The 16309-nt window shown below is 39.8% G+C and overlaps 1 protein-coding gene across 2 annotated transcripts; it reads right to left on the bottom strand.

Moving 5' to 3' along the window:
• Positions 1-2180: 2180 nt before the first annotated feature.
• On the bottom strand, positions 2181-15442 carry Chrna6 (cholinergic receptor nicotinic alpha 6 subunit). Of its 2 annotated transcripts, XM_090353742.1 has the most exons (6): positions 15364-15442; positions 12501-12640; positions 7509-7553; positions 5139-5248; positions 4055-5036; positions 2181-2312 (listed from the first exon to the last, which is right to left on the bottom strand). In XM_090353742.1, exons 1-6 carry the CDS (start codon positions 15440-15442, stop codon positions 2181-2183), a joined length of 1488 nt encoding a protein of 495 aa, XP_090209868.1. The 2 variants fall into 2 exon arrangements, with proteins under 2 accessions (XP_090209868.1, XP_090209869.1); XM_090353743.1 differs by lacking the exon at positions 7509-7553.
• Between the last annotated feature and the right edge of the window lie 867 nt (positions 15443-16309).

Below are 16309 nucleotides of genomic sequence, written 5' to 3'. Positions count from 1 at the left end.
GTGGTACAGAGGAAGCAAATCAAAAATACACATGGAATAAATCAGGCGCAGTGGCCTAGAATGCACCAAGACCCGAGTTCAATTCCTTGGTACCACATACGTAGAAAATGCTGGAAGTGGCACTGTGGCCCAAGTGGTAGAGAGCTAGCCTTGAGAAAGCCCAAGGACAGTGCCCAGGCTCTGAGCTCAAGTCCCAAGACTGGCCAAAAAAAAAAAAAATGTGTGATGGCTCAGAGAAATGTTGATGATAGTATTTTATTTTACGAAAACAGCATTTTATGTCTGTAATTTTAGGTACTCAAGAGACAGACATGAGGGTCATAGTTCAAAGTGAGAGCCAGGGCAGAAAAGTCCATGAGACTCTTGTCTACAATAAACCAAGTAAAGCTGAAAGTGGAGCTGGGGCTCAAGTGGTAGATTGCCAACCTTGAACAAATGAAGCTAAGGGAGAACAATCTGTCCCTGAGTTCAAACCCCAGTACTGACACACAAGAAATTGTAATAGTATTTATAAAACAAGATAATCAAAATGGAGAACAGAATTCCCAAGGTTCTTCTTCTTCTTCTCAAAAAATAAATTGTCCTTCTTGTAGAAGGAATTATTTTTAGTCTTAGTACAATGAGCAAATGGAAGGTGTTCATAAAACAGAACTTTGCTGGCTCTGGTCCCTTGGCTGGCCCAGCTTCTTCGGTGCTGTGACTCCCGGGAGATGAATAGGTATTCTCCACCAATGCTCCAGCGGATGCCCTGCCTTTCTACAGCCCAGAAGCAATGGTCTAAGTAACCACAGACTGAGTCTGTAGAAACATGAGCATGTGAATCTTTCTGTCCAGTAAGTCATTTATCTTAGGCATTTTATTGCAGTAATAGATAACGAATAAAAATATTAAATATAGTCTATCAAGTAAGACCCTGTTAATTAAGACACATATATTCATTGCTGTCCTATTCACGATAGCCAAGTTATAAAAACAGCCCAGATGCCCTACAATAGATGAATAGATCTTAAAAAAAATTGTGGTACTTATACACAGTGGAAATTTATGTCATTTTCAGGGAAATGGATGGATCAGGAACAAATCATGTTAAGTGAAGTTAGCCAAGCTCAGAGAGAAAAATGGCACGTTTTTGTTTGTTTCTCATATGTAGATGTTAGGTCTAAAACACAACAGGACAAGATAAATTATACAGGACTTTAGACATTCACACACAGTGGAACCAAAGGAGGATACTTTTAGTAGAGGGAAACAAAGGTGCAATGCCTTTGGGTATCTCATCATATAAAATTCAATGTATCAAAACAAACTCCAGGAAATGAAAACAAGAGGTTGTTTTCTTTTTTATTGTTTTTTTATTTTCTTTTCTTTTTGTCTTATTTGTTCATTTATCTGCCTTTGGGAGGGTAAAGGGTGCACAGAAATGGAAGAGCAAAAAGGTGAACAAATGCAGCAACAATACTATGTTGAAAATGAATTATACAACTTGTGGTTGTGGACAGAAGGGAGAGAGCATGGGAAGGAGTGAGATTATCCAAAAACAAATGTACTTATAATCTGACTTACAGAATTATAATCCTTCTGTACATTATCTTTATAATGACAATAAAAAGAAAAACAAAAAAAGACTGGCTATGTAGTAACCTTTAACCAATTAATGTGTCAAATAATGCTGAAAAGCATGAGTACCTCAAAGACATGCATGAGAAAACAAGACTACAATACTTAGCAACATGCTATAAATGTCAACAAGGTCCTCATTCTAGGCTTTCACATTTCTTGTGCTATTGTAATCACTATGAGGAGCTGGAAATAAGATAGAATCTGTTCTCAGGATGGGTTGATGTTAATTACAAGGTTTGGCTGCATAAGGGGGCATACATCATATGGCTGTATGATGTCCCCGGAAGCTAAACACACACACTGGAGAAGCAGATGACATGTTTTTGTTGTGGAGGCTATCTCTGGGCTCCAGTGTTAGTTTGTACCATCTTAACATAGTGTGCCTTATGCTATGAAGAAAGACACTTGGACTTCTCTATTTGTAACACAGTCTTCTTTTCCCATTTGACTTCAGTTTCAATGGATGTGAGACTTGGCTTTTCCTATGATAAGGAATATAAAACAAATAGAGTGTAGAACAAATAGAGTGTACATTTCTGAAGATAAAGGAGAAATGCAGGTTAAGCTTTTGCTGCATTCCCAAGCAGCGGCTGTAGGAATAAGCCTGCAGTTCCGGATACACAGACGATTATAAACAACCAGAGAAATATTCTGTCTACCACCATAGCCACATATTTCCAGTCATCTTCAACCTGAAACACAAACAAGAAGTTAAAGTTATTGGAAAATAATCAAAGCTATTTGCTGTCACAAATATGTATTTTTTAGAGTTTCTTATACTTTTAAGACTAAACATTGGCATTTTCATAAACCTATATAACTTCTCTGTGGTAGCCATGAGAAAACTAGGGAGATGCATCTCCATTGATGTCTCATGCAGCTAGTACGGGGCATACAGGAGAACGATTTTGGTGAGCCAGGAATCCCTAGGTTACAAAGGACCTATCCTGGCTTCAGCGGACAAAGCAAGAGCTCAACTTGTCATTTGCATACGGAGAGAGCCTGGCCTATTGGCAAACTGGGATTAGGTTTGAGGCAATGAGTCAAAGATGGAAGACAGGGTACAACTGAGGTGCCCCTTCACAGAAAGAGGCAGCCCTCTAGGCTTCAAAGTGATGTCAATGTGAAGAGCTTATTACATCTCTAGATTCTTTCTAGTTCCTGACATTCAGCCTGGGCCACAGCCTAGAATAAATCAACAGTAAATCCATCCTCTCTCCTAGTATTAAAAATAATGCCGCCGTGGCTGGAAGTTTAGCCTAGTGGTAGAGTGCTTGCCTAGCTTGCACAAAGACCGGGGCTCGATTCCTTAGTACCACATACATAGAAAAAAGCCGCAAGTGGTGCTAAGGCTCAAGTGGTAGAGCTCTAGCCTTGAGAAATCCAAAGAAAGAAAGAAAGAAAGAAAGAAAGAAAGAAAGAAAGAAAGAAAGAAAGGAAGAAAGAAAGAAAGAAAGAAAGAAAGAAAGAAAGAAAGAAAGAAAGGAGAGAAAGAAAAAGAAAGAAAAGAAAGAAAGAAAGAAAAGAAAGAAAGATCGAAAGAAATATAATGCCACCATGAAGGTGACTTTTTCTGGATTTTCTTACCCTGGAATGCACCCTTTGTGAGAAATATCCCCAATCTACCTGAGCCAACAGTGAAGGGATCATAGGTCACAAGAAGCTTCCACTAGAAGATATAGTTTTACTAGCAGCTTCAGTATGAGCTCAAACTCAGATAATGTGGCCTTGAGTATTCTAATAGCTTTCTCAAGCTCTGTTTTTGGAGGATGAGAAAGGCTAAGAGTACCAGGAGCAGAATGTGCTGTGGACAACAAATACATCTCCAGGGCCCATTCTGTCAGCACCGAAATGTACCTAGAGTACAGGAAGTGGACTGGGACCTACAAAGACTAGAAACTGGAGTGGCTTCCTCCAGTCTCTATTTGGAGGATGCAGAAAGCTAAAGGCACCATGAGTAGAACATGTGGATGTCTAACGGATCTCCAAGGCCCATTCAGTCAGTACCTAAATGTCTTTAGAGCAGAAGTTTGGACCTAACCAAACACTAGACCTTATATCTTCACCCTAAACTCCAGCTCAGCCACTTCTGCAGCCCTTTCTTTTTTTTCCAATTTGTCACTATGTCCTGTGCCCTCTGTGGGTAGAATGGGTGAGTAGGGTCTTGATTTTATGAACCAATGTTGACTTGAATGTGTATTTTTAACCAGATTACACTTAGGTAAACCAGAGCTGTTGAAGATTGCCTGGATTATATCTATACCCCACCTTCCCTGAGACTTATCAGTCCACCCATAACACATAATAGTGGAGTGGTCTTAAAGTAAGCATGCCTGCCTTTCACCAGCAATTCACTCCAGGAGATAAGTATTCTAAAGGGCATCTTGTCCTCTCAGGGATAGAATCTGACTAGCTGAGAGATGACATGCCTTACCTCTTTTCTCTCATTGTGGTTCTTCATGTTGTCTGCTATAAATTGAACACTATTAATGACGTCTTCCAAGTCAGGTGAGTGCTCCAAATTTTCCATCACCCCTTGTCGAGGCTGCTGACTTAATCTTCTCTTGTTAATGGTGAGATCACTTGACTTATGACAATGGCAGAATTCCTTAAGACGTTTGGCTTCTTTGCCATTGGCAAGCTTGACCTTGACAGGCCTACTGTGGGAAAGGCCTTTGGATTCCTTATCAGAACCTGCCCCTTTTATCTTGTCCTGGGGCCGCCTCATCAACAGGATTTGGGGAAACAGCTGGAGAAAAACTGTCTTCACCCACTGGGGCAGAGTATGTGTTGCTGGGGTTCGATAGTGTATGTTCAGCACAAACACAGTCACCACAATGGACAGTGTGACAAAGATCATGGTGAACAGTAGATACTCACCCACTAGTGGGATCACCAGAGATGTTGATGGGATTGTTTCTGTAATTACTAGTAAAAATACAGTCAAAGAAAGCAAGACTGAGATGCAAAGTGTCACCTTTTCACCACAGTCTGAAGGAAGGTAGAAAACCAACACAGTTAGAAAGGAAATGAAGAGACAGGGGATGATCAGATTTATGGTGTAAAACATTGGCAGTCTCCTAATATAAAAAGAATAGGTTATATCTGTGTATATCTCTTCACAACAGTTGTATTTGATGTCATGTTTGTATCCAGATGCATCAACAATTTCCCACTCACTGTTTTCCCAAAAGTCATTCATATCTACTTTAGATCCAATGATCAGAAGATCAATCTCAGCCTTGTCATATGTCCAGGAACCAAATTTCAGGGAACAATTTTGATGATCAAAAGGGAAAAAGGTGATATCCATAGGACAGGAACTCTTAAAAATAGCTGGTGGGGTCCAGGTTATCATGCCATTGTATTTAAGAAGAGCCTTTCTCCTGCCTTCTACTTGGAAATCCCCAACAGCACTGCAAGAAAACCAGACACCATTAGTAACCTTCCCTTTGCTGAGGATCAGTATATGACAAACATGACTTGGGAAAGAAATTGTGGCCGCAAGACTCCCATACTTATTATAGAGAACAATATCAGGTTTCCATATCTTGTCTGCTGGAACACGGAGAGTCTCAATGTCATCATACTCCACTGGGTCCCAGCGCAATCTATAATCATTCCAGATCTAAAGGAGATAAACATTCATTTTTAAAATGCCTTAACATTTCTCTCCTAACTTTATGTCGATTCAACTGTATTCTTTTTGTAAAAAGTCCATCTTTTAGGGGCTGGGAGTTTGGGCCTAGTGGTAGAGTGCTCAGGCCCTGAGTTCAAGCCCCAGGACTGGAAAATAAAAATAAATAAATAAATAACTTAAAGAGAGACTTATCTGAAGAAAAAATAAGAATGGCCAATAGACACATGAAGAAACGTTCAACATATCTGGCCTTAAAAGAAATGAAAACCAAAACAACATCGAGATTCCACCTCACCCCAGTTAGAATGACCATTATCAAGAAAACTAGCAGTAACAAATGCTAGAGGGGATGTAGCCATAAAGGAAAATTACTATTCTGTCGGTGGGAATGTAAATTTGTTCCATCACTCAGAAAGCAGTATGGAAGTTCCTGTGGCCCAGCAATCACACTTCTAGACTGCTGGGAACCAAATAGCTATTACTATGACATCCAGAAACTATAAGTTTCTGTAAACTGAAAGAACTTAGTAACTGTAAGACTCTGTCTGTAAATTGAAAGAATCACTTATTGTTTCTACTACCCCTTCCATGACGACCCAACTGCAATATTCTGTTAAGCAAAGAAAAACTTGATTTATGTATCCTGTTTGGCAGAACAGTTTGACCACCTCCTGACCCCCTCCCCAGGTTTGTTTCAAGTATGTGTTGTATAGAGATAGTTACTAAGCAATATCACTAGGCAACCTGCTTGCGTCAGTTACCTTTCTGCTAAACATATATATTCTGCTGTGCAAAAATAAAGATTGAGACCTTGATCAGAACACTGTCTTGATCTCCTTTCTCGTGTCTGATTTGTCTCTCATTCAGGTCTACTCCTCCTCGAGCTCTAGTTGACTACCCTGCTAGCCAGGGCACTAGACATTTATCCTAAAGATTACAAGTTAGGTTACAGTAAAGCCACAAGCACAATCATGTTCATTGCAACGTTGTTTAACATAGCTAAGATGTGGAATCAACCCAGATGCCCCTCAGTGGATGAATGGATCAAGAAAATGTGGTATGAATACACAATGGAATTCTATGCTTCTATCGAAAGATTGTCATTGCCCCATTCATAAGGAAATGGAAAGACTTGGGAAAACTCATAGTAAACAAAGTAAGCCAGACCCGAAGAAACATAGGTTGCATGGTTTTCCTCATTTGTAATAATCAGAGTGTACCTATAAATCTACAAGTAAGCCCAATGGGTAGTATAGGGTAAATAATTACCCTTGGACATGATAAATTAAATGGGACTCAACATCCACACAGTGAGACAAAAGGAGAATATTTTTGGGAGAGGACCACAAGGGCTCAATAGCTATGTGCATATGATCATGTAAAATTATGCTTGGAGTTCCAAGAAATGGAAATGAGGTTTTTCAATATACTATTTGCGGTTCTTATTCTTCCCCTTCAGTTTAGCCCCTTTTGTCACTGTTTTTGATTTCTGTACCTTTTGTGTATAATATAAATTGATCTGATTTTAGGAGGGGAATGGGAAGCACAAAAAAAGGTGGGACAAAGAGTGAACTAATTCAGCAGTGATACTGACTGGACACTACATTTGAAATGAACTATATAGCTTGGGGATGAGGGGGGCTGATAGGGAAAAACTGGGAGAAAATGGAAGAGGGGTAAATATGATGGGTGAGAGTAACAATAGTTATATTAATAAATAATAGAATATGAATGTAGAACGGGGCCTGTCAAGGAAGGGGATTCATGGAGGGCTTAATGGGAAAGGAAAGGATACTAAGGATTAAATATTGTTCAAGAGTATTACTTACATGTGTATAGGCATATACATATATGTGTATATACCGATACATATATATACTACTCTTTTGAAAAAGTAAAGGAGTGCATGATAATATAACTACAGTAGAAGAAGTAAACTTTCTTAAAGTATATTACATACATAATGCATAATGAAACTCCTTTGTCTTATAAATATATGCTAATTAAAAGTGTGAGCAAAGACCAAAAAGGACAGATGATTCCATCACAAGGCTTGCCCTTATTCTTCATTCAGCTCCATAGACTAAGCTTTACCAAAGCCAAAGCGGGCCTTGGTGATGACAAGGTGCATAATGTCCTATCACAAGTTGGATGTGGGAAGAGGTAACACTAAGGTTCTGATCCAACTGACACTGCTAAGTAGATGTTCAAGGGCTACCATTTGAGGAGACATGATGGAGACACATACATGACGCAGCCATAGATTGGTTTCCATAATCTGGTTCACTTCATCCTGGGAAGAAGAAATAAAATGTTCAGGTGGATCTTAGAGCAAAAGTAGAGACAAACCTGAAAGTAGAAAATAAAAGATCAAAAGGGCAACATATAGGAAATATTTGGTTTGCAACCTAGTTCCAATGCTGTAGACTTGGAAAGGAAATGTGGAGTTTTTGTTTACCATTTGGTATTTGTTTGGGTGTTTTCAAGGCCTTTGGTCATGAGAGTCACTTTGGCTCTTCAGAGCATATCAAGAGTCATGTCAATAAACCCATGACCTATTAGTCATAAGTATCTCTAAGTCTTGATTCCAAGAGCTCAGAGGTAACTAGCATATTCCAATCAAAGCCTGGTTCCTCTCTGCACTAGTTCAGGGAGATGGAATTGGTTAACAATACCATTCGGCACTAGGCCTGAGTCTCTGCTCCACTTTCACAGACTGGAGAAGGCCCATGTTGTTTGGGCCTGATCCACAGTGGCCATGTGGACCCTTTAGAGGTAGTGGCCAAGGTTATGGATCAGGATCTGATCTGACACAACTTTAGATCATACACACCAATAGATGAATGGGAGGAGACCAGAGACCTTCAGCATTCCATTCCTGTGGTCATTGCCCTCATCTCTTTCTTGGGAAAATGAATTCATTGATACCCAGGTACATCGAAACTTTTTGAATCCCAATTCAAATGGACTCATTGCTGGTCCAGTAGCAATAGGTCGAAAGGCATCATGAGAAAGGCCAGGGGTGCTTAATTTTTATAAAAAGCTTTAAGGTCATCATTTCTCCTATGCCAGGCTATCAAAAACACTGGGAAAGGGCTTCATACTGAGTTCCCACACAGGGCCATTGGGCATACCACTACACTTACTCCCAAACTTTTGTGGCCAAGATCATCTTACATGACAGCAAATGCACTCCCATGAGTATTCTCTGAAGCTATAAGACTAAGCTCAGGGTTCAACGGAAGCAGAGGGATGACAGCCTATTTAGAAGATACTAAAGGATCCAACATTCTTGTTGAGCTGCATCACAGGGCCAATCTCAGAGCTCACCTGACAATTGCCACAAAACCTTGTACTTACAATCCTAGATATTTATTCCATAGGTATAAAATTATAATCTGTGCAAATACTCGTAGAAGCTTTGACATAAATGAAAAATTGGAATTAGCCCAAATGTCCCCCAATAAATTAAAAGTTGAACAAACCATGCTATGTGATGCCGTGAAGTCATTTTAACTCAGGAAAGTGCACTCCCCACACACCTCTCCCCACCCCCCCACCCTCAGTGCATCACCTAACACTTGGAGGTGTATCTCAGAAAGATGATTAGAAAGGTAGTCCTGCAAGCCTACATTTTCTATGCTTTCCTTAGTGTAGAAAATCCTTGAAATGAGTGTATTTAAGGAGTAAAAGGAGGCCTGGAGTTTGGCCGAGTGGTAGAGTGCTTGCCTAGCACCTTGGTACCACATACATAGAAAAAATCTGGAAGATGTGCTGTGGCTCAAGTGGTAGAGCTCTAGCCTTGAGAAAAAGTCCAAGGAGAGTGCTCAGGCCCTGAGTTCAAGCCCCACCACTGGCAAAAAAAAAAAAAGTAGTAGAAGGAAGATTAATGGGGGGAGGGGCACTGGGTAAAGCACGCAAGAACTCTCTATGATTTATTATAACTCTGAATCCATAATCATTACCATAAATAAATTTTCTCTTTAAGAGGCTGGGAATAGCCTATTAAAGCTTTATGGTAGCTCACTTGCCTAGTATGCATGAAATCCTGGGTTCAATTCCTCAGTACCACATAAACAGAAAAAGCTGGAAGTGGTTCTTGTGGCTCAAGTAGTAGAGGACTAGCCTTAAGCAAAAAGAATCACAGGGACAGTGCCCAGGCCTTGAGTTCAAGTACCAAGATTGGCCATTTTTTTTTGCCAGTCCTGGGGCTTGAACTCAGGACCTGAGCACTGTTCTTGGGCTTTCCTCAAGGCTAGAACTCTACCACTTGTTGAGCCACAACATCACTTCCAACCTTTCTATGTATGTGATACCAAAGTCTTGGTGCATGCGAGGCAAGCACTCTACCACTAGGCCAACCTCCTGGCCCCTTTCTTTTCTTTAATAAAGCACATTTCCCAAGTTCCTCCTGCAGCTAGAGGAACATAGAACTGAAGTTGTCAAGAGATCTTAAGAAAGTTGCTTGAAGGAGTCACAGGTTATTTGATTTGCATCCCTTTCCCCTTCTTCTTGCTTCTTTCCAACAATACAGACATAGTGAGACCAAATGCAGCATTTGTCTTGGACAATTTGACAATGGTAAAGGAAGAAATTACATATAACAGATGGCAAAAAAAAGGCAGAAGAAGACTTGACCACTGCTGACATGTTGGTTTATGTTTTAGCATGGTAGTCCATGTGAATGATATTCCTGGAGTTGTATAGTGTATAACATATACCTTGAATGACTGAGTAAATGAAGCTACCCTGTATTAACCTTTGTACTGTGAAAACTTCAGAGTTCTGTTAAATAAAAAAAGAAAATTATTCCTTCCTTCCTTATCCCTTCCCTCTTTCCTTTCCTTCTCTCCCTCCTCTTCTGTTTACCTCTCTATATCTCTATATCTGAGAGGGATATTCAATATTAGCAGCCAAATGTAAATGTCAAAATCTGACTTCAACAATCTCTTCCTGTCCTGTCCAAAATGTTGTCCTAAAAGGTGTATGAAACAGGGATTTGAAGTAAAGGTGTATGGTGAGGTGGTCCACTCAAACTCAATCCACAGCAAATGTGCTTCTAGCCCAATATATACTGGGGAGGGGATGTAGGAAAGAATCACAATAGATACTACATAAATGGTTTTTAATAGAATGAGTGTTCCCAGGTGGATGAGAAGAAATAGTGGGCTTTTTTCTTTTAAAAATCCATATCTATATCTATAGAATTCACTTCTACATTAAATACATTAGGTGGTATGCAAGTGCATATAAATGTACTGACTGAAATGTTGTCGATTCAAGGGAGGACTAAAATAGTGTAACCTCTTAGAAAGACAAATTCAAAGTTCAACAAACACATACCAGGAAACAATAATTGAAAGAGGTGGGGTGGACTGGGTCATAGGGAGAGGGGCAGACAAATGAAAAGGAAAAACAGAGATGGGGGAAGAATGCTGTCAAGAATTCAATGTATACCCTACAAAAGTAAGAAAAGGGTGTGAAGGGGCAGGAAGCAGGGATGGTGAGAATGCTTGAAGGCAAGGCATTGATAAATATGCATTGTATCCATAAACTGGTTTGTTAGATGGCAAAAAAGTGCAGGTAATCAAAATAAATAAATAAAATCAATAGCTAGCAGCATATACTCATATCCAGGCTGTGCCAGAAGCCAAAGACCTGAGTAGATTTGCAATACCCACAGGGAGGCATGGACTGAAGAAGCCTGATGGAGAGTAACACGCCTTTGTACAAGGCCTTTCCCCAAGTGTGCCTGGAGAAGTTCCCTCCCATTTCACTCACAGGACAATTGCAGGATAGATGCCCCTTCCCTATCCATGGAGGGCATGGTGGATGGCAGCACTCCTTTTTTATGTCATGAACTTCGCAACTTTCTAACCCACATCTGTTGGTGCATTTCTTCCTGAGTCTGCCTCTTCCTAGAACCTGGCCTGAGCCTTGAGCTTCAGACCAGCCCTGTCTTCCATGCCAAGCCCTGGAATTCAGAATCCTGCTCTACTTTAGAAAAGCAAGCTGCTCTATCCCTTTCCCCACCCTCATAACAAAGAATAAAGATCAATTTAAAAAACAAACAAACTAATCCTACTTACCTTTGAACATTTGTTTTAATTCTTCAAATTCACAGCCTCTGTTTTATTTAGTGTTGAATGAAGCCATATATGAAAGAAAACAAATGTTTTATCTCTTATATAACAAAGAAACCTCACAGTAATTCTTTCTCTAACAAGCAGGAAGAGCGTGGCTTTTTTTTTTTTGTAATCCTAGCTACTGGTGGATCATAGTTTGTGGTTATCCCATGCAAAAAGTTCATGAGATTCCCCCATCTCAACAAACCAGCGGGCATTGTGCTGTGTGCTTCTCATCTGAGCTACACAGGAAATATAAATAGGAGGATTGAGCTCAAGATGACTCAAAAAATAAAAGTTAAAAATAAAACTTCAAGATCCTACTTGAAAAACAACTAAAGCAAAACGGGCTGGGCAGAGAGCTCAGATAGTGGAGTGTGAGCAAGCAAGTTCACAGCCCTGAGTTTTAACCTAGGTGCAGGAAGAAAAACCAAAACCAAACCCCAAATCAAAAACCACATGGGCATTGGAAGCAAACAGCCCTCACTTACACCTGTTTCCCTATTTTGCAATTGTGACTCTGGAAAAGTCCTATAATTGAGCGTTTCGATTTTCAGAAGGAAGATGATGCCATACAGAAGAGGTGCACAATAACGTTAGCATCTTTTAAACTTTTACACCTGTAAATCTTAGCAATTCAGGAGGCTGAGATCTGAGGATCAAGGTTTGAGGCCAGCCTGGGCTGGAAAGTCTATGAAACTCTTATCTCCAATTAACCACCAAAAAGTAGGAAATAGAGCAGTGGCTCAAATATTAGAACACCAGCCATGAGCAAAAAACCCAAGGAACAATGCACAGGCCCTGAGTTCAAGCCAGAGGAACAGCAGAAAAGGCAAGGCAAGGAAAGGAAAGGATGAGCACTTTTCAACTCTCCCTTTCATAAACTGGTTCAGAGACACTTCTAGATACGAGCTGCCTAACCCCTGAGCAAGTAAACTCTTGCTAAGGACCTGTCCCCTCCCAAGCCAGGGCTCTGAAGGACAAGTGGGTTTAGATTTGTATGTATTGCTAAATTTAAACCTCCTGTATTTACAGCATACAGCAATGCTGAGACTTGCTGTGCCCTCCTCAGCATCACAGTTCCTGATAAATGCTTTGGGATGGGTGGCACTCACCACATTGGCCAGCTGTGTGATGGCTACTTCAAAATGCACTGTGACAGGGTCAGAAACATTTTCCACAGGCCTGATGAACTGGTTATAGTGGGCAAACAGCTTGTGGAAGAGTTTTTCTTCAGAGGCACAGCCTGCACAACCTGGGGTCAGGACAGAGGGAAGACAAGGAAACAGAGAATTCAGGAAGGACACCCTGAGCTTCTGCCTAAGCCTCAGGTCCTGAAGCTGATGACCACCAAGGCTCCACCCTCTCCCCCGCCCCTCCCAGCCTCCCTGGGCCTCTTCCAAGGGACAGAAAGGTTGGGAATTCTGTCCCAGAATCTAGCATGCAGTATCAAAGAAATGATGATGATGAGGAGGAGGACGAAAAGGAGGAGGAGGAGGAGGAGGACGACGACGACGACAACAACAACAATAAGATTAGCAGCCTGGAGCTGGTGGCTCATGCCTTTGCTTATAATCCTAGCTATTCAGGAAGTTGAAATCTGAGGATAACAATTGAAAACTAGCCTCAACACAGAAGTCGAGTGAGACTTTTATCTCCAATTAACCATCAAAAAGCCAGAAGCAGAAATGTGGTTCAAGTGGTAGAGCACTAGTCTTGAGTGAAAAAAGGAGAAAAAAAAAGCTAAGGGATAGAAGCTAGGCCCTGAGTTCAAGCCCCACAACCAACACAAGAAAAAAGAAAGAGGGGCTGGGAGTTTGGCCTAGTGGTTAAAGTGCTTGCCTAGCATGCATGAAGACCCGGGTTCGATTCCTCGGTACCACATACATAGAAAAAAGCCGGAAGTGGTGCTGAGGCTCAAGTGGTAGAGCTCTAGCCTTGAGAAAGTCCAAGGACAGTGCTCAGGCCCTGAGCTCAAGCCCAGGACTGGCAAAAAAAAAAAAAAAAAAAAAAAAAAGAAAAGAAAAGAAGAGAGAAAAGAATATGATCAAAGAAAAAAATATATCAAAGAAAAACTCCAAGAGTCATTTTTTTGTTTTGTTTTGTTTTCTGTTTTCTGGGTTTTTAAATTTTTTTTCCTGAGTGACTTTTAAAGTCTGACACACTGCACTTGCTCAGGCATAGACACAAAATTTGGAATTTTCTCCTTGTTCCTAAATGTAATTTAGCAATATTGCCAGTGGGAATAGAAGCTTTTCAGTTCTCTCCTTTCATGTGTAAAATATTCCACACTGATATCTCTGCCTCCCATCACCAAGATTCAGCCATGGAAACTTTGACAGACCAGTAAAATAGCTACTGATCTCAGTAGGCATCAAATCTATACTGCTTTGAAAACAAACTTTAAAATGCATTTTAGAGATTTATGTGAAGGTTACGCTTTAAAGGCAAAATCCACTTCAACTAACATTATCTTAGATAACAGCATTATCATTCACTACATTCTGGACAGTAGCAGCCTACATCTGTCTTTGCTCTTTTCTAAGAATGCACGTAAGCTTTTTGCCATTCCTTGACAGAATTCATTCTATTAAAGCCCCACTGAAATGCATTTTCTGCATGTTTCCTTATACAACTCCAATTGGACACCTGATACACTATTCTATGAATTTCCCAAAGAGATTGGTTCCTTGAAAAAATACATATGTGAGTTTGAAAAGCCCATCGAGGCAAAAATGAACCAGATAACTAATGTTATTAAAAGAAGTAGAATTGTTTTTCAAGTGCAATTGGATAAGTTTAAGAAAAGAAAGGAAATTTTAAGGGTAAGATGTCATTTTTGCTATTATAATTAATAATGATAAAAATATTTCTCAGAAAATAATGAAAAATTCTTTGCCTTACCCACTTTCTCTTCTCTGTGACATGCTTGTTAAACTCTCCAGTAGTCTTAAAATCTCTGGCCAGATTCATGACTCATAGGAATTTTGTCTGGCACAACAGCAGTTTCTAAGACTTAACTAAAATAAACGGTCTCACTCTTAGATTTTTCATATATTTTTTATTGTAATTAATAGAAGGGTTACATGATATTTGCCAGATAGAAGGTGCATTAATTCACATACATTGATACCCTTTCACATGTCTTGGTCCCCATTTCCCTCCCCTCCACCCCCAGCCCTCATCTTGTTTTCTCCCCTTCCCTATCCAATTTCAAATAACCAAATACAAATATAGCCAATATATCAAGTAACAAAGGGAGATACTGTAACAATATGAGATAACCAAGGGAAAGCAAAAGTGATGAGAGATAACATAGTACCTTAAGAACAACAATCATTCATTATATGGCTTATGTTTCTATATCCTAGAGATCCTTTCATTTAGCGTCCTACTATATGGCCTTTTGTATCAAGGTTTTGCTCTATTGCAAATCTCTGCTAGGAGAGCCCAAGGCTTCTACTGATTATGCCAAATGTCACTCTTAGATTTTATTTCAGTAATGTGTAGCATGTTTCCCAAAACAAGGAGCATTGCCAATAGAATAGATAGGCTCACAAGCTGAAGAACAGTATCAGTTAAAAAATAAAGCAGGGTTTTGAAAAATATGTCAAATGTAAATACACATTAATAATTGGAGTATAATTGCAAGAGAGATAAATAAATAATGCATTCTTCTTATTATATAATTTTAATTGGGAAGCCACACTTTCATTAGAAAAATAAAATATAATTTACAACATGTTCCATTCAATTATACTTTCCTAATCTCATCTGGCATGTTTAAAAATAACTAATAAAACTAAATTACTCAGTAGTTGAAACAGCAGTGCTTCCTGTGAACACACTAGAATTCACGGAGACTGTTTGAATCTGTATTTACCTAGACTCTTTCACATCTGCTTGTTCAACTACATCAAGAAAAATGAGTAAATACACAAAGCTGGAAAGGTTAGGAGATAAGCAAAAATAACCTACCTTTAAAGGAAGGTGTAGATGTATACAACCAGAGACACAAACCCAAACGAAGGAATCCCCAGCCCTTGCTGGTCTGCATGATTAAAACTCTTCAATTCCTTTCTCCAGGCAGAAAACAGAGTTATCAGACAGCTGTACAAATCAGACCTTCAAAGTATCAGAAGCCCACAGCCACCCTCATGTATCTTTTGTGAGAGAAAAATATTCACAGAATCTGCACTGAGTATCAGAGACCCAGGACAACACAAAGGGCACATAAAACTGACTCAGTGTAAGGTCACCTGAGCCATCATGCTTCCTGTCATCCTAGATCTCAATTCTCCTCTTTGCTCAAGAAAGGTGGAGAAAGGCAGGCACGAAAGCTAGACAGAGGGGACTTAGGGAGGACAGCAAAGTCCGTGCTTTAGAGACCTGCTGAGTTCCAGCTCCAGCTAAAATACATGCTAGGGCACTAATAGCATATGCATTGAATTCTGTGACTAAACAAGGCTTAACCTTGTCAGAAAACATTTGAAAATATGTCATCATAGAGCAGTTTTAAAAACAAATAGAATTCAAGCTGGGTCCTGGTGACTCACACCTGTAATTATAGCAACTCAGGAGACTGAGATCTGGGAATTATGGTTCAAAGCCAGCGTGTGCAGGAAAACCCATCAGAATCCTATCTCTAATTAACTGTCAAATTACTGGAAGTGAATCTGTGGTTCAAGTGGTTGAGCACCAGCCTTGAGAAAAAAAAAAAAAGTAAGGGATAGAGCCCAGGATCCTGAGCTTCAGTCACCAAAAAGTAAAAGAAATTCATTTGTTTTGGCTTAGTTTTAGACTCTGGCACTTTAAAGTGCTGGTCTAGTCCCCATTCTGGGACTAGAGATTTTATGTTTGATAATGAGAGAAATTGATGCTCTTGAGACAGTTTTTCATGTTTATTTCATGTATTCAGTTTATT

The sequence above is a fragment of the Megascapheus bottae genome, chromosome 20, assembly GCF_031878675.1.
Source record: "Megascapheus bottae isolate mThoBot1 chromosome 20, mThoBot2.hap1, whole genome shotgun sequence".
NCBI lineage: Eukaryota > Metazoa > Chordata > Mammalia > Rodentia > Geomyidae > Megascapheus > Megascapheus bottae.
Note: the sequence above shows the minus strand (reverse complement) of the source record. Positions and strands in the feature narration are given on the sequence as shown.